At 27.8% G+C, this 19,496-nt stretch overlaps 1 protein-coding gene across 1 annotated transcript; it reads left to right on the top strand.

Annotated features, from left to right (window-relative positions):
* Positions 1 to 1,095: 1,095 nt before the first annotated feature.
* LOC135924549 (GILT-like protein 1) lies at positions 1,096 to 19,047 on the top strand. The gene is made up of 7 exons (XM_065459613.1): positions 1,096 to 1,161; positions 4,254 to 4,478; positions 15,540 to 15,620; positions 15,820 to 15,921; positions 16,140 to 16,286; positions 18,066 to 18,131; positions 18,975 to 19,047. Exons 1-7 carry the CDS (start codon positions 1,096 to 1,098, stop codon positions 19,005 to 19,007), a joined length of 720 nt encoding a protein of 239 aa, XP_065315685.1. The 3' UTR covers positions 19,008 to 19,047.
* The last annotated feature ends 449 nt before the right edge of the window (positions 19,048 to 19,496 follow it).

Raw genomic sequence — 19,496 nt, forward strand, 5'->3', positions numbered from 1 at the left:
ATGTCTTGACCTATGTTCCTTCTATAAACAAAATCTTTAGGCTTGTGTAATATTTTACATGGATGAAATATTGAAGCGGTATTCAAAAATCGGCTCAAAACGAGCCATTCAACAACTAGAATAAGTTTCAAAAATGAGTCGAACCAGAGCCTTTAACATAATTATTTCTTCAGAACGATAATTCAATAGTGACTCTCATTTTGGCCATTTTATTAATGTAGCAGTTAGGCAATTCTATTACTGGGGAAGCTAATTCTATTGCTAAGAAATTAATACTCACATTTCTTGGGGTAAATAACGAAAGCGTTTATAAAAATCTCAAGGAAAACATGGTAAAGGTCAGAAGTAAGCAATCGATGATTTTTAGCCAACTAGCCCCCCCCCCCTCGTTTGGTTGTTTTATATTTTTTTAACCCACCGCTAAGCGATAGAAGCAGAATACCCCCCTGAAATGTAGAAACTCCCCTTTTGAAAAAATGGTTTATTATTTTTTGACATCCTTATTTTAAAAATAATTTTTATTGCATCAATCTTTAATATATATGTAAAAAAAATAGATACTTTAAAAATAGATACTTTAAAAATATTATTTCTAAATTAGGGGAAGAAAAAGCGAAAGAATATATAATCTCATCAATATTTAATTGTTTAAATAAATTTTTTTCCATTTATAAAATGGTTATATTAAGAAATGGATCTTTCATGATACTACAAAGTCTTGTTTTAATTAATTTAATTTTACTCATGAATGACCCTTTCTGCAGTACATGAGGTAGTAGGAATGATTAATAAATATTTATATAAAATTATTAAATGAAAGCAGGAAAATTTTAAAGTGACGATAAGGTAAAATAAACGAATAGTCTTTCCAGTCTGAATCATAAGTCTCAGAATTAACATCATCATCAGAAGAAGAAGCTAAATGATGTTTTAGTAAAAATATTTTAATTAAATAAATTTACAATTCTCAGAATCGAACAAATCTTTAGATTCTTTAGCCTCTAGGTCATGTGTAATAATTACATCCCCCGTTTTAGCCATCTTATAAATATTTCGAAACTTCAACATTTCTTCAAAAATTTGACTTGAATTTAAATGGTAAAAGATATCCTCGATACCATCTTTAACATTTACTTTTCCACCATTCCCTTTGGTGTAAAAGTGATGTTTGATTTAAAAATTTCATCGATTCATCATTGAATCTTTCATTAAACTGCATAATAATCAAATCAAGTGCAGCATAAAACACACTGGTTTTAAAGCTAAAATAAAATATTATATTTAATGATAGTATATATATACCTCTCCTCTTTGGATTGTAATGTTTGAAGTCTAGAACTTTCAAAATCAAATGGCAGATTTCTCTCCTTCATAAAATCTTGTGCCTTTGAAAAAACATCTAAAAATTCAGTGTTATTATCTATTAGTTAAAAAATAATAAAAGATAATAATTTAAATTATACTTCTCAAATTAATCAGGCAATCTTTTGCCAATTGAATTTGATTTATTGCAAACCCTATATCCTTCTAAATGGTTTAAATTATTAAAAACGCTCGGCAAATTAAATAAATTATTTATTATGTTGTTAGCTGATGTCCATTTTCTAACCGGGCGATATTTAGTAATAAATGATTTATTATATGGTTAGCCGAGCGATATTTTCAGCTGAGCGATAAATAGACTCACTAAAACTATTTTCCAATATTTTATTGTTGTAAGTGCAAAGGGATAAATGTAATTTCGTCTACGTAAAAAACAAGATAGTTAATTTGAAAAACACATAATTCAATTGTGCCATAATTTTATAATATCTCCGCCTGAAGAAAAAAAAACTAAATATACGTTTGAAAAAGAAAAAGCAAGAAAATCTCTTGATTCATCAAGAAATTCATACAAATCTAAGTCAACATATCTCTATATATATTAGCCCTTGCACAAATGAATGAACATTTTATTTTTTAAGAACAATCAAAACATGACATTAATACTATTTATTTAGCAGATTTAAAAAGATCAAAATTTTAGCGACCCAAATATAAGCTTCGAGATATCCTCAAAAAGAGGCTAAACCTTTTTGCAATGTTTTAATGCAATCTTGAGGGCTAGATCATTATTTTTGGCTAAAATTGTGATTTTACTGTTTTTTTTTAAAATCATCTTCGAGTTTAATAACATAAACAAATACTTATGAAATCATTTAAAGAATTAACTCAATCACAAAGTAGAAGGCATATATATTTTTTATAATTAACTTGTGAATATTTTTGTGTATTAATCTACATCATTTTAATTTTTTAAATATAAAATATATCGTAGAAATTGGGTCATTTTTTTCTAACAAGTACAAATTTTTTTAATTCATATACATTTTAAAGGTACAAAAATATATTTTTTTATACAACTTTATTTAGCACATATTTATTTTATAGTGATTCATATAGTAATAGCTCTATTTTTAAACGAACCGATTCCAAAAATATGACAAATTTTTAGCCGAGGAAAATCCTCAGCCTCGGGTTTATAACCTTGTTATACACATTTAATAATTAGCTTTTTGTGAACAAAATAATAGAATTTGAATAGAGTTTGAGTATTCTACAAAACTAAACGTTAATTTCAAAATATTTTGAGCTATGTTATACTAAGAAATTTCTAAATATAGCTCATATTGGTTAATAGTTTTGAAGGCAATTTGTGACAATTGATTATATGATATAATTTAACAAAATATACAATTTTAGCGATATATTTTTTAAAATATTATAGTTTTGAAATAATTTCTTATTTTTATTTTCCATTTCAAAGGTGTAAAAAACTTAACCAATTTCAATATAACAACAGCATACCGTCTATGCATATTAATTTGCTATAAATTTTATGACATATAAGGTTTATACCATATAATACTATCAAAAGTTACAACGAATAATTAAAAAAAAGTAAAATTGCAATTATTAATAATTTTTTTTATAATTTATAGACATGACAATGTTATAAAAATCAGGTAATAAAAAGAATGAGAATTCTATTTATATCGAATAACCCTTTAAGGTTATATGAGAGTGCTATTATTAATGCGTAATATGGATTTAGATTTAAATTATAATATTATCATATAGTATGATGAATTTTATATTTTTTTTATAGCTTTCGCGATAATAATTTTATTTTATATTATTTAATATAGTATTACATCTGATAAATATTTATGTAAAAGTAAAAAAATTTGAAATAGATAGGCATTATTATAATATAATTGTTCAATTTTTTTTTACTTTTCCTCTTTCAAAAGTTCAAGAACGTTTATTATGTCAAATATTTAATAAATCGTTTTCTTTTTTTATACTTATTATTTTAATAACAAAAACTTTTTATCATTCATAATCCACTTTGTTATCATTAATTTTCCTTCTGTGATATTAAACATAATTTTTTTTTAAATATTAAATTTTGTAATTTACTTTACATATAATTTAAAAAATATATTATATTTTGCAATTTACGCATAATTCATATAAATTACTTATAGATTTCATAAACGACAGGAATTCAAAGATTCAGCTATAAAATGTCAACTATTTATCACTCAATTTGCTTTATCATTTACACAGTAATATAATCTCTTTATAAATAGTTTAATGTTTATTATATTATTTTAAATAATTTAAATATGGTAATTAATGTTTGAAAGAATTATTCTGATCTAAAAAGTGTTGTATTATGAAAAGTTAATTACTTTATCAATAATATTTTTAAAAATTTATCATCATAATCGATTTTTCAAAATATATGTGAGTTTTAAGAGTGGTATGTATAAAGATTTACTTTCTTATTTGACTTTCAAAATTTTATTAATATGGCCCTAATCCAAATAAAATGATAAATATTATAAAAATATTTTTGTATACAAGGGGTTCCATATTAAAAAATCTGAGGACTTGTAAAAATTTGAATTAAAATTTATATATGGCCAATATATATAGTAGAATTTGGGACTCAAATTTTAACAAAGTTACTGGGTATTTATTATCCTCGAGATAATATTTTATGTTTCTATATTATAGAGAAAAAATTTTTTTAGTAATATTTGCCTAATTTTTATGGATTATGTCATAATTTTTTAATACATAAAAAATGAATAATTTTTTTGTGGATAGTTAATTATAATGGCTAGTATAATTAATTGTAATGGTAATGAATCATTTTATCATAAAATTAATTATTTCTCCCTTTTTGCCACCAAACCAAATAGATAACCTTACTTAAAATAATCCGATGCCAAGTTGTAAATAACCATGAAAATGCTTCCCAAGCTATTGTTTCATTGGTTTTCGATGTATTTTACGAGTCTTTGTGCCCCGATAGCAAAAATCTTATAACCAAACAAGTATGGATTTTAATACAAAAGTTGCGCAATGAAAGTAACGATAAAAAGGATCTGGTCAAGTTTCGATTTTGGCCTTATGGAAAATCTAGCGTGAGCCTTAATTTTGGAAATTATTACTATGCTTTCATTTCACAATGAGTGTGTTCTTATTTAAATTTACATGCTTATATTATATAGTATTTCCATTCAAACATTTTAAAATTTAAATTAATTTCTAGATCTAATAAAACAGATGAGGGCGAGACTATGAATTACTAGCTAATAACCCATCCAGAATGAGGGGGTTGAGGGGTAATTAGGTAGTTTGTGTATATTGTACTAAATATACTTTATTAATATATTTTATGAAAATATTAAAATTTAAGAGAAAAAGAGGTAAATTTGTGAATCACATTTTATACATCTATCATCAAATAAGGGAGAAAAGTATGATGACCCGTCTTTCTTGAAGGGCAAAATGAAAAATATATAACTAAGAGTACCAGAGCTCCCGTTAGTCAGCATTGCTGACCCTGTCAAAAATGACGGGGAATAAGAATTTTATCCTTACTTTTATGATAGTTGTTACCTGTTATTTGAAAATAATATCCAATTTTTATTCTTTATAACCCCCTTCTCCCTTCAGGCTAGGTCCAATCCATTAGAACTAAGTGTAAATACTATGTTTTGAGTCAAAATATAATTAATTTACTTGATACCCATATCAATATTATTTGTTAAAATATTACATGCCTAATATTTAATTTTGAAAAAATTTACCCAAGCCCAACCAAAGAATAATAATTTAGGTAGTTCAGAACTGGAATAAAATATTTAAAAAATCATAATGAATTTAAAAATACAATCAAAATCAGATTTTCATGGGCCTTGGTTTATTGATCAGGCCGAGCCCAAGCCTACAAAAAAATTTCTTTTAGGTCAATGTCTGATCCATAGTTAACAATAAAAAAAATTCCCAAGCGTCCAAGTTGATTTGAAAAATTTTCCTCAAGCCTAGCCCAATATAATTTATTAAAATATTTTCCAAGCCCAGCCATACCCATTATAATTTTAAAAAATTTTTCTCAAACCTGGCCAACCGATAATAATTTTGAAATTTTTTTCAAGCCTGGAGCTAGGTAAATCTCTAAAAACTTTATCTATTTTATATTCTTTTTAATCCCGCTCAATCCTACTTCAGACCATGGCCAACCCATTAAGACTAAGAGTGAATATTATTTTTTGAGTAAAATTTATTTAACTTAGCTTTAACCTAAAACCCATATAAATATTCTGTGTTAAATATTATAAGATCTAATATTAAAAAAATTTCCAAGCCAGTTTCATGCATATAATATGTTGGGAAAATTTTCTCAAGCCCGCCAAAAACCATAATAATTTTGGTAGCAGAGAACTGAAATAAAATATATAAAAGTCATAATTCACTTAAAAATACAATTACATTGGCCTTGATTTTTGATCAGCTGCAAAATAAAATTTTCAGGCCATGTCTAGCCCATATTTAAAATTATAATTTTCAAGTATCTCTATTTTAAATTTTACCCAATATGATTTCTATCATAAATTTAAATTTTATTCTAAATATAAAATTAAATTTAAGACAGTGTTATTAAATTACAATAGAAATAAATGGCAAAATTTAAAGTTGTATGGGACTTGGTTTTTTGATCAGGCCTGTCTGCATAAAAATATTTTCAGGCCAATGTCTATCTTATTAATGTTAGATATTACCAAGTCAATGTAAAAGGATTTTCTAAGTATTAATACCAATCTAATTTGCTAAATACCGACCAAAATTTATTTAAATTTAATAAGACTCTTATTATTTGACATATATATTTTAACGGAATCACGTGGTCGAGTCCGGCATCCTATCTATCATTCCCCAAATGACGGAACCACCAAATTAGATTTAAAAAAAGCATGGACTTGCTGGGATTCGAACCCAAAACCATCGCACCAATGAGGCCACAGACGCTTTTCAAAATTCACGATTTTTTAGGTTAGATGTATGCTTGGAAACAGAAGGTCGCAGAGGACGCAGGTTCAATCCTGGTAAGGAGCATAAAAACTTTCAGGTTTTTCTTCGATGACTGATGTGTAAAGACATATGGTAAGATAAATTTCGGAGCTTAGAGATGACACCCCGGTCACCGACAGGCCTGGACAGCTGGGTGCTAAGGATACTTGTTCTATAAACAAAATGAAGGAAACAAATGAAATATGAATATGATAGCTAGGGCGTTCCTTCCATGCGACACGCAGGGTGTAGACCTCCATCTTGCGAAAGGTAAAATAAAGGTCAAAGCAAAGAAGACAAGGTTAACAAGTTTGAATATTGGGACACTTAAAGGTAAAACGAGAGAATTGGCATCAATGTTGAACAAGAGAAAAGTTGATATAGCGTGCATACAAGAGACGAAATGGAAAGGACAGAAGACTTTGATAATTGGAAATGGGTATAAATTGTATAATGGAGTTGTTAGCAATAGGAACGGTGTCGGCATCATCCCCAGTCAAGATCTAACCTCCTCAGTAGTAGAAGTCAACAGGATCTCTGATAGACTAATGAAGATAAAACTCTGCATTGGTCAATCAATACTACACATCCTTTCAGTATATGCTCCTCAAACTGTTTGCAAGGAAGAAGAGAAAAATGACTTTAGAGCTATCCTTGATGAAGCTGGAATGGAAATCCCTAAGGATGACCTAGTCATAATAGGTGGTGACTTAAATGCGCATGTGGGAAAAACAAGAGATAGCTACAAAAGGCATCATGGTGGTTTTGGATATGGAGAAAGGAATATGAAGGAGAGCATGTACTAAAATTTGCGCAAGCCTTTGATCTTGCCTTAACCAACACCTACTATAGGAAAAAAGACAGTCATATAATAACATATGAAAGTAGTACAAGGAAAACACAGATAGATTACATGCTAATCTCTCGCAGAAGATTAAAAGATGTAATAGACTGCAAAGTCATCCCAGGAGAAGATATAGCCGGTCAACACAAGCTACTAGTCAAGGATTTACACATCGCAAATAAATCCACTCAAAACAAGATAAAACTGGAACCATGCATCAAATGGGGTAAATTAAAAACAATGACAGATGCCTTTGCGTCAATGCAAACATTGAAACAATAGATTCCTCAGAAGTCAGTGAAAAATTGAGGACAGACCATTCATCTAGATTAATAGACACTGCCAAATCAACACTAGGCTTGACAATGGGAGGTAACAAATCATACAAAGAACTATGGTGGTGGAATGAAGAGATACAAACCACTATACAGGAGAAAAAAGCCCTTTATAAAATATGGTACAAATCTAAAAACCCAGATGACAAGACAAGATACAAAAAATCCAAGAGAATAGCTACTAAGGCGGTGGCTAGGGCCAAATCTATGGCATACTGTGACATGTATGAAGTACTACATACCAAAGAAGGGCAAAATAAAATATACAGATTAGCCAAACAGCGAGAAAAGAATTCTAGGTATATACAAAAACAAAGATGGGAAATTGATAATAAAGGAAAAAGGAATAATGAATAGATGGAAAGAATATTTTCAGGAGCTTCTCAACTTTAATCCCCACATACTACATCTAGATGAACACTCCCCATTCAAAACCTTGCACAACCAATAACAGAACAAGAAATAATCACATGCCTCAAGCCTATGAAAAACAACAAAGCTAGGGGTCCAGATGATATTCCATTATAAAGCCTTAAAGCACTAGGAGATGATGGAATACATTTCTACACAAATCTATACAATTAAATACTTGGAAATGAAGAGGTTACTCAAAAATGGAGGCAGAGCTATCTAGTTCCTATCTTCAAAAATAAAGGGGATCCACACAATTGTCAAAATTACATGGGCATAAAACTAATGTCACACTGTCTAAAACTATAAGAAAAAATAATAGAAAAAAGTTTAAGAGACATAATCGAAATAAGAGAGACTCAGTTTGGCTTTATGCCTGGAAGATCAACAACTGATGCTATCCACGCAATTAGGCAAATGAGTGAAAAATACAGGGAAACGAACAAAAAGATACACATGGTCTTTCTCGATCCAGAAAAGGGCTTTATAGAATCCCAAGAAAACTTATCTGGTGGGCGCTACGCCACAAAAAGGTTCCATAAGAATATATAAGAATAATACAGGATATGTATTTGGGCCATACAACAATGGTCCGTAGCACAACAGGTACTTTAGCACGATTCACAATAGCCGAAGGAGTTCATAAAGGGTCGGCTCTCAGCTCACTTATCTTCATTACAGTAATATATGTATTAGCACAGTCTATACCTCAAACAGTCCCGTGGAATATGATATTTGCGGATGATACTTGCCGAATCCAAGGATGAAATGAAAGAAATATCAGTGAGTTGGATAAATATCCTAGAAAAGCACGGACTAAAAGTAAATAGAGAAAATACGAAGTATATGGTGATAGGAGGAGATGAAACAGAGAGTATTGATATAAATGAATGGCAGATATCGGCAATTGAAAGCTGCAAATATTTTGCTCCCAAACAAACGGCACAATATAAAAAGAGGTAAAGAGTAAAATTAATCAAGGGTGGTTAAAGTGGAGATCTTTATCTGGAGTACTATTTGACAAAAGAATCCCACACAAATTAAAGGGAAAAATTTACACTTCCATAGTATAACCAACTATTCTATATAGTTCGGAAACATAGCCAACCAAGGAATTAGACGAGAGAAGTCTCAAACTATGGAGATGAGAATGCTGAGGATGATTGTAGGGGTAATAAGAAAGGATAAAGTGCGCAGTACAAGAATACTAAGTACTTTAAAGGTAGTGCCCATAAAGACTAAGTTAATGGTAAACAGATTTAGGTGGTATGGGCACACAATGAGAAGGCCTATGAACTACATAGGAAATAAGGTTGAGAGTTTGGAAGTGATGGGCAAACGTAAAAGAGGAAGGCCAAAACTTGGGCCATAAAGTTAGAGCCAATATAAAGAAGTATAAATTAGATAAAAGAGATTGTATGAATAACATAAAGTGGAGAGAGATGTTGAAGGAGCTAACCACCAGAAAGGTGAACTAAAGAGAAAAAAAAAATTTGGTTGTGCCTATCCAAATGAAAGATAAACAAAATACAAATTTGATAAGTACCTTAAGGCAATAATCAATAACCTGTATAGCCCATAATGAAAATAATAAATGCTCTTAAAACAAATAAAAAATATATATGGTTTTTAGCAGAGTTGGGCAGTACCGCAAATACTTTTATCTAAGATACAAGGTCCTTTTGTATCTTGTACTATATCTTTTTGACATTTTTAATAAGATACTAGTATATGTATCTAAGATCCTTTATTCTGAAAATGTATCTTTTTCATTTTAATTTTCTTGACAAAAGATACAGATTCTTTTAATATTCATGTTTAAAATTTTACATATCACAGTATATATCTTATTTTCTTCGAAAATCTTGTATTAATTTCCTTATTTTTTTTTCACCATATTTTAAATATAATGACAATCAAAATTAGCTGGAAAATTTACAACTCATATTAAGGTAGATAGATAAAAAAAATAACAATACCAAAACGAAATAAAGATTATATTTTATATATAAATGTCACTCGATGAATATCGTTCCAATTTTATGTAACATTTTTTTAATTTGTAGAATGATTAACATTCATGGTAGTAAAATTTAAATTATGGAAATAAGTTCCCGTGAATCAAATCCAAATCGTAAATTTTATATGGAAATTTTTTTTAAATAAAATTTAAAAAAGACAAGGTACAGGCTAGATATAAACAAAAAAATGATAAATGGTTAAACACAAATTTTGTTAAACATATTAAAGTATATTATTTATGTGTGGTTAAAAGGGGCATAGGTTATCTTAAATATTTAAGTTTATAATATTGCTACCTTTATTAAAAGCTGCCTAGATGGTATGGGCAAAAGATTTTAAGAAAATATTTTCCTATGATTTGAATATAATGAGGCTTTTTTGACATCAATATCACATCCATATTTTAATGGATTGAGTCAGATGATAAAAGCAAATATTTTCAAAATATATTAATAAAAGAAGCCCTAAATGTAGAACCAGAGTATATACAAGTTCAAACTATAACACCGATAGATTTAACATATTATAAAAAAATGATGATTATTTTTCTCTTAGTGAAACAAATTTTTCTGAGTTCAATAATACAAATAACATTGAACTGGAGGTTTTAAATTATATTAAAGAAAGTCGAGATACATTATAAATGCTTAAATTATCCTTTCTTAAAGAAATTTTTTATAAATATAATTCAGCTCATTGAAAGATAATTTAGTTTTGGCACAATGTTAAGTAGGCTAAAAGGCAATCTAATGATAAATTATTTGAAAAATTTGATTATCTTATAAAATAATGAATATATTTTAAATAATCTTTTGCAAATTAATATTTCAACTCCCATTATAAATACCAGTCTCCCTTCCCTATCTTATGTAATAATGGGCTATTTATTACTAATATTAAAATGCCTGATTATTATAATTAACTCATCATTAAATATTTTATTAATTATTGTAAATATTCATTCATATTATATGCGTATATTATGTAATTCACAAATAAATAATAAAAATTGTAATTTATAAACTATTAATTGATAGTGATAATTTTAAAGTATCTTGTATTTAAGATACTCTAATTATGTAAAAGACAAAAAGTATCTGTATCTAAGATTCCTTTTTTAACAAAGAATCTGTATCTAGATTCTTTTTTTGGAGGACCTGCCCAACTCTTGTTTTTAAAGATTTACTTACCCCTGGCTTGGGAAAAAATTATCTCCTATGGGAATAATTTTTCAAAATTATTATGTCACAAAAATATGGCAATATACGGCAAAATTTAAAAAATATCAGCTAATTAATTCAATTCAATATGGTAATAAATGAGAAAATTTTAAAAATATCAGTTAATAATTAAAAATATATTTATTTTGATGTTTAATATTTATTTATTTTTAATCTATCTTTCATTTATTTATATATAAATCATCAAAAATATATAATTAGTATAATAAGTAAACAATTACGAAAAAAAAAATCATAATAACAAAAGGACAATATTGAGGCATAAGCGAAAGCAGCAGAAATTATTCAAAACCTCCTTCATCTAATCATCAGGAGGGATCGAATTAATAAAACAAACATAATTAGCCTTAAGAATGGCTATTGCGATCCTCTGCCTTAAGTAAAAACCTTCGCGAGGCATCCCAGAATTTTTTCTGATTAGGCGCCAACGTCTTTAAAAATTTTTTTAGCCAAATCACCATTAAGGTGGAGCAAATGATGGGTATGAATATGTAATTTGAGGAATCAGCGCTGTATTTGCTGATCTTAAAATTTTGAGCTCTGTTCAGAGCGTCCTTGTTAAAATTAGAGGGGAAGTTAGTGTCCAGACAAGAGAAATCCCATATTAAAAACTTTCCTTGAGACCATGGAATACGTGTGACCCCATCAGGACGCCTACTATCGGAAAATAAGCCAGAAGGCTCTATTTAGGTAGGAAAACCAGCTGACCTAAGTGCAAGAGATATAATTTGATTGCATTTCTAATGTCGAGTTTGCCGGCCGGGATTACGATTGCAATGTAAAGGATGAAGCGCCATATTGTCATCAACAGTATGACATTTGCTGCATTTATATGATAATGAAAAGGGAATGTTGAGCCTGATACATAAAGCATAACTGAGCTCATGGTTGTCCAATTCGAGTTTGAGATTGGTAGATGGAATAACATCTAAAAATTCATATCCCCGATCTTTGATAAGTTCAATAAATAAGGATTTAGCCAATGGTAAGAGACTCGAAATAAGGTAATCAACGGAGTTTTTCACAAGTGGTAAATCCCAATCCTTCTGCTTCACAGAGATCGGAAATAGGGTTGAGGTTGTGACGGATTTTGCCCATTCTATCTTAGCTGTATTCAAAAAAGGATCGTGAACCGACAGATGTCGGTCAATTAATATACGTGGCTGAAGGTGGCTGGCAATGAAGGCACATATTGAGATCGACAATGGGGATCTTATACCAAGGCCGCCATGTTTGGAAGGAAGTATGGCTTGATGCCAAGCTATGTCTGTAAATTTGAAATTTAAGCAGTCGCTAAGGATGACTTTTATTCTGGTATATATAATACTAGCTGATAGCCCGTCAAGTATGACGGGTAATCAGAATTTTCTCAATATGGATAAATAATAAATTTTACCTTCATTTGACGATGGATGAATCAGAATAAAGTCAAATGAGAGGAATAGATTATCCATATTCATCCTTCCAAGATTTCTATAAATTTTTAGAGAAAGGGCCAAATATATTATGAAAAATATGTAATAAAAAAAATAGGATTTGTGAGTTATGATATTTATCAATTCTTTTAAGAAATTTTTCACATCCAGACGCAATGGTTTTTGCTCTCTCACTTCGTTTAAAATCTACATTCTTCTCTAAAAATCATTTAAATGCATTTAAAACCTTCCTAAATACTCTTTTAAAAAAAGACCTGCCATCATAGATTCGAATCAATTATGGGAACACCTGGTTATCTCACAAACACTGTTGTGGTATCCACCCCATTGCAATGGGCTATTTAGAAGATTATTGGCAAAAATAATTGTCATGGGTCAAAACTCAGGGTCTTAACTTATTAAGTATACTTATCACTTAGGATTTAGTGTTAAGGGAGAAGACATACCTTCGCATGCCATTTGTATTCCAAAATCCTCCTCCTAACATGCTATTATCAAAGTAGACTTTAAAAATGCTTTCAATAGCAAATTTCGTGAATATTTATTGTTTTTATCCCAAATTTCCTGTTTATTTAAAATTCCTAGAGACATATAACATTAAAACTCCTTTATTCAGCCCACATATCATAGATTCTGACAAAAGGATCAGTAGGGGGAAAACGTCCTCGTTTATATTACCTTGGTATTCATTATCTCATCCATTATCTTAAATCTAAATTTGATTTGGATATAAATATTTGGTATCTTGATGATGGAACAATCTGTGATGCTCTTCCTAAAATAATTGATTTTCAATTTCTTGAAGCCAATTTTAAAAGACTCATTCTTATAAGTCAATCCGAAATCTGTTTCCATGATAACAATATACAAAACCCTCATCTAGCAAAATTAAATTTTTAATTGAGTACATAAATAATAAAATTAAAAAAAAAGGAAATTAATATAATTAAAAAAAACTATACAAAGTTGGATTAACCAAAAATGCATAGCTGTGATTCGAACCCAAAGCTCAGATTCGTAAGCGACGCTCTTGCCAATTAGGCCACAGACGCTTTTCAAAGTTGACGATTTTTAAAATATATATGATAAATTGTGACACTGTGACTATGACACCGCTTTTTTATATTTTATTATAGAATAGATATATGTTTATGATGTATAAGATGGTAATGTTAGATATTATTTTAATGGATGCTTTGATGAATGATTGTTTGATATGGTATGATGCTTAAAAATACTATTGGTTATTACGTTGTGAAAAATTTTAAAATATAAGAATACCTATTTAATAGTTTGAATTTTAAAATAGCAACAAACTATGTGAATATGTAACACTTAATTATTTTATCTTCTATTTAATTAATTTTGCCAGATTAAGTAAAAAAAATTTTTTACTAGGTTTGAACCCCATGTCCTTCACATTTGTGAGCGAGGCTCTTGCCGATTAGGCCAAAGACGCTTTTAAAAAATCGTAAATTTTTAAATATATATTATAAGTGACACTGAGAGTGACATTGTGACTGTGACACGGCTTTTATATATATTATAGATTTTTATTATAGATTATAGATGAATATTATTAGATGTTAATTTTTTATTATATAATTTATAAGTTTAAGTAAAAAACATTAAAATAATACATAAAGAGCCAAATCAATCAATATAATAATTTTTATACATTGTACAGGCAAGTTAAACGAAGTTTTTAAATAAGTGAGCAGGCAGGTGTACCAAAACTTTCTCATTGCAGACCTCTAATCAGGATGACATCGGAAACAACAGATCATAATGGATTTTACCTCTGCCAAAGAATCCATTTATAAATGATATGCGTCTGCCACTTTTATTTTCCCATGCATTTACCACTAGAGGTCTGCAAATGACTCAGGTCCAGTGGGAATTTAGTTAACATCTCAAAGGACGGAACCACGAAGTTGGATTAATAAAAAAAATAATCATTGTTGAGATTCGAACCTAAGTCCATCAAATCGACGCTCTTACCGATTAGACCATAAACACTTTTCAAAATTCACGATTTTTGTGATGTGACTCTGACACTGAGATTATGACGGCTTTTATATATATTATAGATATATCAGTTAGTTCTAGTATATATATATGATGATGTATAAGATGGTAATGATTTATGGTAATGGAAGATGAATGATTGATAATATATGATTCTATGGTGATTTATTGGACGAATATTTTTTAAAAGAATATTAGAAATTTAAAAATATAAGAATATCTATTTAATAGTTTGAATTTTAAAGTAGCTACAAATTTTGAATCGTATCTATTTGATTAATTTTGCCAGATTAAGAAAAAAAAATATTTTGCCATATTAAGAAAAAAAATTCTTTGCCGGGATTCAAACCTAAGTCCATTAGATAAACGACCCTCTTACCGATTGGGCCATATGCACTTTTCAAAATTAACGATTTTTTAAATATATATATTATAAATTGTGAAAGTGTGACTGTCACAGTTTGACTAGGTTTTTATATATATTTTAGATTTTAAATTTATTATAATTCAAGTTGGTGCAAAGTGTACACTTTTGAAACGGGAGGTTTGTGGTGATACTGGTAGATGGCAAAAATTTAATATTTTACTATATAGTCTCCTTAAATTTTAAATACATTAAGAACATACGAAAACGATCATGTTTTGATTATGGAGATTATTTATATTAGATACATAAAATTTTTCACCTCTGTTTCTTTTTTAAGATATTTCCTGTAATATAATTTATTTTTTTAAAACAGCGGATTTTATTTTTAAAAAACTTTCTATTCTAATAAATATTCTTTCAGCTGATTATTTTTCTTATCATAAAAAGGAGATTTATAATAATGAAACTTTGAAATGGGAATTCAATTGTCACCATGGTGCAGAAGAGTGCTTAGGAAATCTATGGCACGTGAGTATTGTATATATTCCATCTTTTCATAAAGGTTTAAAATAATATATATGTATAATTCAATTTGTGCAATCTATATACATTAGTTTAATTAGTTTTTCTTTATGTAGTATATATTATAATTATATAATATCTATGAATAAATTTCTTAAATAAATAAAAAGGGTGTCCTTATAAAATATTTATAAATTTTTCATAGACATGTGCGTTGTATGGAAATTTAGCTAAACAGGGAGACGCAGAGAATTTCATAGCCTGCACTTTTGGATATACAAAAAACTTGTCCGTTGGACTATCAGAGGTGAATCTTTTTCTTTTCTTTTCTTTTCTTTTCTTTTCTATCTTATTTAATAAATGAATGTATGAACAAAATAATAACATATTTTAATGGTTATTATCTACTAAAGGTTATATATGTATACACACATTTTTTTAAATATCGATTATTCCCGTCCTTACCTTTATATAATGCAATTTGAAACATTGATAAGGTTTATAACTTTTATAAATTGATATTAGTGCTCTCAATTGGCAAATTTTAACTTTAAAGAGCTATCTATCTGCGCGAACTCCATCGAAGCTACTCGTTTTTTGAGAAAAACAGGCGTTAAAACTAAAGAATTAGCTCCTGCAATTAATTACATACCATGGGTCTTGATAAACAATGTAAGAACAACTTTAATAATGAATTATACTATATAATACTGTATACCTTAAAATAAAGATCATCTAATTTAGACCTGTCTCTTCTTGAGTGATAGGTTTATGTAACGAAAGTTGTAAAGAAAAATAACGCGAGAGGTAAGGTGGAGGCTTTTAAACCTTTATTTTAGAACTCACATGTTTATTTCATATTTTTATATTATCTTTGATATTAATAAAAATGTAAAAAAATTTAATATTAAATAAAAATCCTATAAGAATTTTTGTAGAAAGTGTTGAATTGCATTAAATAATTTTATATTTAATTAATATTTAAGGCCGTATCTTGATCTAAACAAACTCTATTTAGCCATCTATATAGCTTCCTCATAGCCTTCTAAAAAGAAAGAGACTATTTAGATTTAAGAATGCCACTCATTTAATTTTCTAAATAGTACATATCTATATAGTAAATAAATATATTAATTAGAGATTGCAGAGGTACCATTTGTCAGGCCTGGGTTTTCAGATTTTTTAAAAATATATTATATTCGGTTTTAAAGTACATGGCCCGGCCCTGATATTTTTTAAAAAATTTTTTAGGCCGACCATAGTATATTTAAAAAAATACGAGGTCTCTTATATAAATATACAATATTTAGAAGCTTAAATTTAAATGCGTTCTGAACTGCAAATTTAAGAAACTGAGAGCTAGGTAGGCATTATAAAAATTTTTTAATTATAAATAAATATAACTTTAAAATATGCGAATACTAGAAATTACAAATAGTAAGCAGACAATAAAATTTTTAATGCATAGATTAGTAATATTCAATTTTTTTAAATGATATTTAGAAATACTTTAATTTTTGGGATATAATCATATAAAGATAATGAATGAAATATATTAATTATATTTTTAAAAATACAAAGTAATGAGTTGCTTTTGTAATATATCAACAAATGAAACTAATTATGTTAGTATTTACATTTTGTCAAAAGTAACTAGTTATAGTTATTTTTGCACAATTATATTTTCGGTATAAATAGCTATGGACCATGTTGGCTACAAAAAGTGGTTTTAATTTGCATATATTAAAAATTAATTAATTGTTAGTCTACTTATTATACCATATCAGCCCGGGTGGGGTATTGTAACACTTTTATATAAAAAAACAGTTATAAATGATTGAGCATGGCAATCAACTTTATTGTATTATATACTGTACTTACTTCTTATTATACTAATCATAACAAAATTTTAATTCTTTAAAAATATGCTATTTACTTTCCAATTTTAACTTTATTTAGATTTAAAACAAAAATTAAGAACAATTAGAACACATTCAAAAAAGATTCGACTATTATTAAGTTGTTTTTTTTAAAAAAAAAACCAGCTTATACACACTTAACACAAACCAAAATAGGGTGTCATTGTCATAGTTCAATATCTGAATAGCAGAAATAAGTTTCAAAAATACGACGAACCAAGAGATGGCCTAAATATTTATATAAACTTGCTTTAAAATGCATTTTTTTTAAATTTAAAAAAGTTAAAAGGATTTGTTTTTGCTTCTTAAAAATGTTTATATTTTACTTTTAATAAAATTTCATGAAACTTTCAGAAATAAAAAATCAAGTCAAATTATCTACAAATTATTTTATAATAGCAATTTTAAAATCATTGCTGTGTGAATAGACTCTACCCTAAAGAGTTAATAAAGAAAATAAGATGAGGAATATGTTATTTAACAATATTTTAGATTATTAAATAGTAATTATAAAAACATAAATAATAAATAGCAATATGATGTCGAAAGAAGAATGCAAGCCGAAAGTCGCCTTCAAGAGCTTGTGTGCGGAGTTATGGTTTATAATTTCTCGATTATTTTATATTTAAAGAATGAGTGACTCGGAATTAAAACAATTTTTTTTAAACCTAGTTAATTTCATGCTTTTTAAAATTTATTTATATCTCAACCTTTAATATGAAACATTTGAATAAATTTTTAATATGTTAAGACTTTAAAATTGGAAATGACTTTAGACAATAACTATTTTCTATGTTGTGTCCATTGAGGCAGGTGTCAGTATTTTAGGCCCGGCCCAGATTAAAAAAAAATTAATCATCCTGGATTTAAAATTTTTTTTATTTTCAAGCCCGGATTGGCCGGGATTAAATTTTTCGGCATGGCCCGGAATTTATGTATAATTTTGGCTCTTCTTTGCAAATTGTTTTAATAGGAAATTGAAAATATGAGCAATAAATCAATATATAATACTCTGCTATATGATTTTTCAACTTTGATATAATTTTTTTAAAAAAATTTAATTGGCTTGGCCCAGATTTTAAAGGTACGTTATTAATTTTTTTTATATTTTTAAGCCCAGCTCGTATTTTATAAATTATACAATTTTTGGCCCATCTTGGTCCAGGCTCTGGACCGACCTGACCTAGGTCTCTGTTTTTGCTTATATTAAACACCATGCTTGCTTTAAATCATCAAAATAAACTGGTTAAGAACGTAAGAGCAACTTCAATTCTAAATATATAAATTTCTTTAGACAATTGCATAATGGTCACTTTTAGATTATTATATAAATTATCGATATCTTCTATAAATTCACCAAGAATAAATCCCAATCTTTATGAATTATTATTCTAAGCCTCGATTATCTTACAATATCATTTTTATATTATATTCAATACAGAACTCTCAATTCTCCTTCTGTGGACAAGTATGAAGATTTTTTCTCCATGAACAAGGCAACTGCATCATTTTTTATCCCAATTCTCTTATAAAATATATTTATTTAAATATAGAAAATCGTTATCGATAACTTTTTTTAAAAAATAAATAAATTTGTTGAATATTTTATTATCCCATCTCCTCATTCAGTATGAGAATCTATTCTAATATAATGTTGCAAGTAAACAAAGTATGCTGTAGCACTTATCGCTCAAAAACTTATAATTAAAAAATTAAACACTGTATAGTACTCGCTTATTTTAATAGTAATATCTAGTTATGTATCGATATTTTTTATAGGATCGGGCCGATTTTTCATCTCTTTTAAAATGTCAGTTGTCGGCCGATATTGTAAAATTATCCGATCCCATAAAATGGCGTATTCATTTTAAAAAAATTTATTTCAAATTTATAATATAATTTTTATATTATTTATGTAAATAAATTAATAATTTTATATACTTTTAGATTCATTAATATAAAC

This window comes from Gordionus sp. m RMFG-2023, chromosome 1 (genome assembly GCF_954871325.1).
Source record: "Gordionus sp. m RMFG-2023 chromosome 1, tfGorSpeb1-WG-v2, whole genome shotgun sequence".
Lineage (NCBI taxonomy): Eukaryota > Metazoa > Nematomorpha > Gordioida > Chordodea > Parachordodidae > Gordionus > Gordionus sp. m RMFG-2023.

Excerpts from the sequence above, each read along its gene's own strand:
- LOC135924549 (XM_065459613.1), top strand. The coding sequence starts at position 1,096 with ATGGTAAAAGATATCCTCGATACCATCTTTAACATTTACTTTTCCACC. Across the intron at positions 1,162-4,253 it reads CCATTCCCTTTGGTGTAAAA|ATAACCTTACTTAAAATAAT; the intron begins GTGATGTTTGAT and ends CAAACCAAATAG. Across the intron at positions 4,479-15,539 it reads GGCCTTATGGAAAATCTAGC|GAGATTTATAATAATGAAAC; the intron begins GTGAGCCTTAAT and ends TATCATAAAAAG.